A 6,018-nucleotide genomic window follows, 5' to 3' on the forward strand; every position below is an offset into this window, starting at 1 on the left:
GAAGCATCTTGCAGAAACAGGACCAAGTGGTGAAGGACCACAATCACGTTTTCCTCGGGGACATCAAAATTTTAAGATTCTTCGATAAAAATAAGTGGACATATGAACATAATCACTTTTCCTTGGAGATAACAAAAGCAAAATATTCCCCGACAAAAGATAGTGGACATGTAACTCACCCACTAAATGAACAAGAAAAATTGGACCCAATTACAACTATAAATAGAGTAAATAGGAACCAATAAAAATACACAAGAACAAAGTCGAAACATGAAGAAAATTTATTATACATATTTTTAAAGGTTTCTAAAATACGCATCAAGAGAATAAGAAAGCAACTTGTAAATACTAAAGATCTACAAACTGTTAAAAGAAGAAGAGAACGAGATCTCAGATGATATAATACAAACACATATCTACTGGTTATGCCAGGAGATAAAGTCAGAAGAACGAGCTGTTTCTAGATTAATAATCTAGGAAGAAGACAATTCAAGTGGAGGGACCACTCAACCACTCACTCGACCCACTCAAGAGATAATGTCAATCATAGCTGAAAGGCATTAAAGAAAAGTTATGCCAAGAATTGAAGTCCGGGATTCAAATCCGCAAAGGGCTTCTATAAATAAGATGGCAGAAGGAAGATGAAGATATCATTCAACCTCTTCGTTTTTCTTCAAAACAAGTTGTAATATTTTTTCTTTCAAGTTTATGTGTGCTGAGAGTTCAGCTACTATAAGTAGCTAAACAAGTTTCTCCTCCTCTACAAGAGGTTACTATGAATAATATTTAAATGTTTGAATAAAAGTACCAAGACTTTTGCCCATCTCATGTATTAGTTTCAAGTTGAACTCTTTTACTATACACCCTGAGGTAGGAAAAGAAACAGAGTTGTGTTAAGTGCTGTTGAAGGAATCTGCGTCAGAAACCATCAGTTGCGATTACGTGATTAGGCTGTGAGAAGCAGTCTGTAAAACCCGGTGGATATAATCCGACGGCACGTTGGTCAAAGAGATAAACTGTTCAATTTATTATACGGAAGCATGATGTGCCATTTATAAAAAATAAAAAATAAAATAAAAAAATCGATCATTTGAGCATGGTATATAGGTTGGAAACTTTGCGTAGCCGTATGTCTTGGGGCTATATGTCTTCAAGAACAAGCTCGATAAGTATAACAATGACACGTACCAAAATCAAAGGGAAAATGGATATTTTTGAAAATTTTAGAAAAATAAGAGTTTAAACAAAGAAATAAAGGAATAGAGAGTGAGGAAAAAGTTGAGAATGGAAAAGAAGAGTATTGCAAGTTTGTTCATATTATAATTATAATTATAATTATAAAATTATATAAATTTAGTCGAATCAGTAGATATATAATAATATTATAATATACAGGCTGTGAAATGTGCTCACTTTTCATTTGATAGCAACTGATACGCTGGTTCATCGATTTTCCATATGTCGGGGAACGGAATCCATCCCTATCACCCGCAATGGCCGCCTACCGCTGCCCCTCCGACCGCCACCGCCACCGCGCCGTCTCCGCATCCGCATTCTCATTCTATTTCTATGGATAACCCTGCCGCCCGCCTCTCCTCCGATGAGGTAAACCTGTTGCTCCTCATATGAGTCATGTTTTATCCATTATTTTTCTTTCCTATCACTTTTTGGATAAGGCAATTAATTTTAGTGATGATTGGAGAGTGATGGGGTGCAATTTATTTTCTAGGGTTTTAGGCTTTGATACTAGGGCTTCTTCGAATCATTATCATTTCTTGTTTTTCCTAATTCCTCATTGAAGTCCATGAGTTGTGTCATTTAATATTTTTATTTTGCTGCTGCGAAGGTGCGAACGATATTTATCACGGGTTTGCCTGAAGATGTTAAGGAGAGAGAGCTTCAGAACTTACTGAGGTGGCTGCCGGGATACGAGGCCTCGCAGGTGAATTTTAAGGGGGAGCATCCTATGGGTTTTGCACTTTTTGCAACTCCTCAACATGCTATTGCTGCTAGGGATGCACTTCAGGTCATTCGATTAGTTTTCGGTTATTTTATCTTCTGGTTTAGTTTTTATTTGTTTCATCCTTTCGTTGGAGCACAATGAGATTGATCCGTTTAATGTCACATTTTAATTTTGTGTTGTGAGGATATAGGATATGGTTTTTGATGTGGACACGAAATCTGTGTTGCACACTGAGATGGCTAAGAAGAATCTTTTTGTGAAAAGGGGTGAGCTTTTATCTTTTCTTAACTGCCCATTGAATCTTTTCTTTTTTTGTTATGTTTGTACGAATATTTCAAATACCTGAGAGCGTGATTTTTTTTACTATGGTATGTTTGATTATCCTACTCCTTGGAGGTATTGATTACACTATCCGGCAGGAGTAAATCTAGCTTTAGATACTTGTGTATTTGATAGATGATAATTGGGTTAGGGTTTAAACTATAACCAATTGCATATAATTCTTTTCCAATAATTAATTCATGAGACCAATTTTTACTGCAAGTCATTTTATTTCTTATTTTTTGCTATTTTATTTTCTAACCCTTTTCCCTGTGCAGGGATAGTTGCTGATTCTAGTGTTTATGACCAAAGCAAACGAATGAGAACTGGTGGTGATTATACACATACTGTCTTTGCAAGTCCATCTCCTTTTCACCCTCCCCCAGCAGCTGTTTGGGGACCACATGGGTATGTTGGTTTTAAAACATTATGTTTAAAAGTTGGGTTAAAATTTCCTTGGAAGCCGGAGCTGTAGGCTGAAAATCGCAATTATGGAACTGAGGTTGTGAAGTGATGTTGATGGAAACGTTTCCCTTATTAATAACATGATTTCCTGGCTTAGGTATATGGCTCCAGCTCCTCCACCTTATGATCCATATGCAGGTTATGCTGTTCCCCCCTTGCCTATGCCTGCGCCAGTTCCTGTACCTACAGCAAGCAGTTATCTACCTGTTCAGGTAATGCCACTTTTCAGTTTTTAATTAATATTTAATTTTCTGATTTATGCTTATTGCTCTGAGCTTGTTTAACTATCCACCAGTGTTCGAAAATCCGGCCTAGGAGCTGGCTTACCACACTGAAAAACTGCTAGTCGGCCAGTTTAGGCGGCAAGGACACCTAGACGGTCCTAGGCGCTGACTGATCGGCCTATACGTCCTAGGCTCTATGGACTATTTGAGTTTTTAGGTTTTTTTTTGGGCTTTTTAAAAAAAGGCTTTTTGGGATTTTAATTTATTTAACGGTAATATATGATGAATTTGGCAGTAATGCCAGTAATTTTTGTTGTTGTGGAGGGTTGAATGTACATACCAAAAAGTAGGATTTCCAGAATAGGATCCTTTTGGTTATCAAACTAATTTTAATTGACGAAATTATTCCAAGCAAAACTCTTGATGATTGAATGATTGTCAATTATCTCATGCTACTTTTGTTCAGATGACTGAAAATTGTCATTTTTTTGCAAACATAGGACAGTTGACTTTGGGACAAGTGGACAACTCACCGCAGGCTTGTATTAGTAGCCTGTGTATTTTAATATTTTAGGAAAGGGTCAGATTGCTATTAATATATCTTTCTGGTAGGTGATCTGGTGAGTTTGTTAGCCTTTGTTGAGTTGCTGATTGTTAACACATTTGACAGATTGATGATTTGCTTAATCTCTTTTTGGTACCGGAAAGCATGGCACTTGTCATTTTTAGAAATTTGTCTCTATTTTCATGTAATAGTTAGTATATTTTCTGTAGAATACCAAAGACAATCCTCCTTGCAATACTCTATTCATTGGAAATCTTGGTGAGAATATTAATGAAGAGGAGCTGAGGGGCCTCTTCTGCGCGTAAGTTTTTACTTCAATTGCTTAGTCGTGGAGCTTCATATATTGGATCAACTGCTTCCATGTACCTCTTCATATATGCAGGCAACCAGGTTTCAAGCAGATGAAAATAATAAGACAGGAAAGGCACACTGTTTGTTTCATTGAATTTGAGGTGAGATTTATGCTTTGTCAATTTGCTTGTTCTCGGGCCCTAATTTTTCAGTCGTGATTTGATTGCTTTTCTCAATACTGCCAAATGAAGTTTTGTTGCTTCACACAGGATGTGAACAGTGCTGCTCATGTGCACCACAGTTTTCAGGGAGCTGTAATACCAAGTTCTGGTTCTGTTGGCATGCGCATTCAATATCCTTATGTTTTAGGTGGATTTTTTTTTGTTGAACTCTTGAAAATTTTGATGTGTTTTGAAGGCAATCCTAGAGATTTGACATTGACCTTTTGTTGCTTAGTTCTATTTTCCATTTTCAAGAATGGATTTCGCAGAAGGCACTTCATGTCATTGTTTAACTAGCTATCATTATTTTTGGGAGTTTGCTTCCCAGTCTTAGTCTCTTGCCTCTCTTTACCCAGTTAGATGACTACCCCTTGATTTGTTTCCAACCACGTACTCAGTGAACAGAGAATGAAAACAGAGATGACTTGGAATTAAGGAAGAATTTTTTGTTGCGTTCTCCGCTGTTTTATTTTATTGTTTTATCTTGACCTCAAGAAACATATTCGAAGAATCCATTTGGGAAGAGGAAGGATTCCATCAACCCAGGTGGTGGCCCAAGCGTGAATGGAGTGCAGCAATTACTTACATACCAGTAGCTGGAAGGAATGTATTCTGTTCTCTATGCTCTACATGATAGGATGCATCATGCGGCTGTTGCATGCATCGATTCATCATCAAAGTCATATCATTGTCATCTATATAATTATATGAATCCACACAGTGGCAAACATATTTGTTGGTGTGTTTACTAGACATTAAGACATGCATTCAAGGCTATGCCATATTGAGTGATTTTGAACTTAATCGTGGTCAATTATATGGTTACATGTTATAAGCTGACATGGTTGTGTATTAGCTGCGCTTTTCTTCACATATCAGGAAAATGATTCCTCGACACATATTTGTGCCCCTGGAAGTAAGAAGCATTATCTCTAGAACCATCCATTACGCTTAACTTATTGAAGATCAAATTTTCCTGCACTCATAGCATCTCATCCTAGGAAAATGAGGGTTTCATCTCATGACATTTTATAATTTATTATATGGAACACCTAGGTATCTTTATCATCAGGATTTCAACCATATCTATCATTCATCACTAGACATCATTTAGTAATCATAATTCCTTTTTCCTCCCTGTAAAATAAGCTAATTAAAATGAGACATGAAACATCCAGGAATCGAACAGTAACTTAGTGCAGGGTCTTGGAAAATTTATCATGTTACGCAGGTTTCGAGGATGTTCAAGACGAGGATTTGCTGAGCAAACTATGACCCTGCCTGTATTTGGTATCGCGTAATAAAATACTTCTTGGTGGTATGTTGGTATCCCTCCAGTTGATCCCGATGTAGTTTTGTTGATATTCTTTTTATAGCGCATTACAATAGATATAAATATGACTGAATTTGTTGTATTGATTCTAAAATATTCATTGTCCAATCCTACCACCCAATTTATATGTGATACCTTATCCTGAGAAATCATATGTTGGTGTCTATCGAATTATCATAATTCTTTTTGTCAACACCTTAAGTCGTGTTATATCTCAGACTAATCTTAGTCAGTATTAGGTTCGGACCCATAATGGGGAAGATCCGCAAGAATAGAATCCCAGACATGGATAGTGGAAAATAAGTAGTATTGGAATTATTTCTTGTATCTAAACTTTTGTAATTCTTACTTGTTCTCTCGTTTTTATCATAACGCAAATTGAAATTTGTTGAATCGAATATATAACTATTCCTTCTTCCAAGTCTGGAGTAACATCAAGTTGATATTAGCTGGGGACAAAAGTAAAATTCATTACTGAGATTGAGATCGACATACTTCACAAATATGTGTGTTATAGTTGTTTATGGGTGTCACCCCAAATATGCAATACAAGTCGAGAGGAAAGCGGGATGAAGTGATCGAGATGCTGAATATGTTTTCAATGATTTTTATTATTTTTAAATTTACGGCTTTTA

At 36.4% G+C, this 6,018-nt stretch overlaps 1 protein-coding gene across 1 annotated transcript; it reads left to right on the forward strand.

Annotated features, from left to right (window-relative positions):
* Positions 1-1,385: 1,385 nt before the first annotated feature.
* Positions 1,386-5,515, forward strand: LOC142543430 (uncharacterized). The gene is made up of 9 exons (XM_075650687.1): positions 1,386-1,605; positions 1,847-2,026; positions 2,154-2,229; positions 2,563-2,692; positions 2,847-2,961; positions 3,748-3,839; positions 3,921-3,990; positions 4,099-4,191; positions 4,560-5,515. Exons 1-9 carry the CDS (start codon positions 1,459-1,461, stop codon positions 4,644-4,646), a joined length of 990 nt encoding a protein of 329 aa, XP_075506802.1. The 5' UTR covers positions 1,386-1,458; the 3' UTR covers positions 4,647-5,515.
* Positions 5,516-6,018: the final 503 nt, after the last annotated feature.

This window comes from Primulina tabacum, chromosome 1, assembly GCF_025594145.1.
Source record: "Primulina tabacum isolate GXHZ01 chromosome 1, ASM2559414v2, whole genome shotgun sequence".
Lineage (NCBI taxonomy): Eukaryota > Viridiplantae > Streptophyta > Magnoliopsida > Lamiales > Gesneriaceae > Primulina > Primulina tabacum.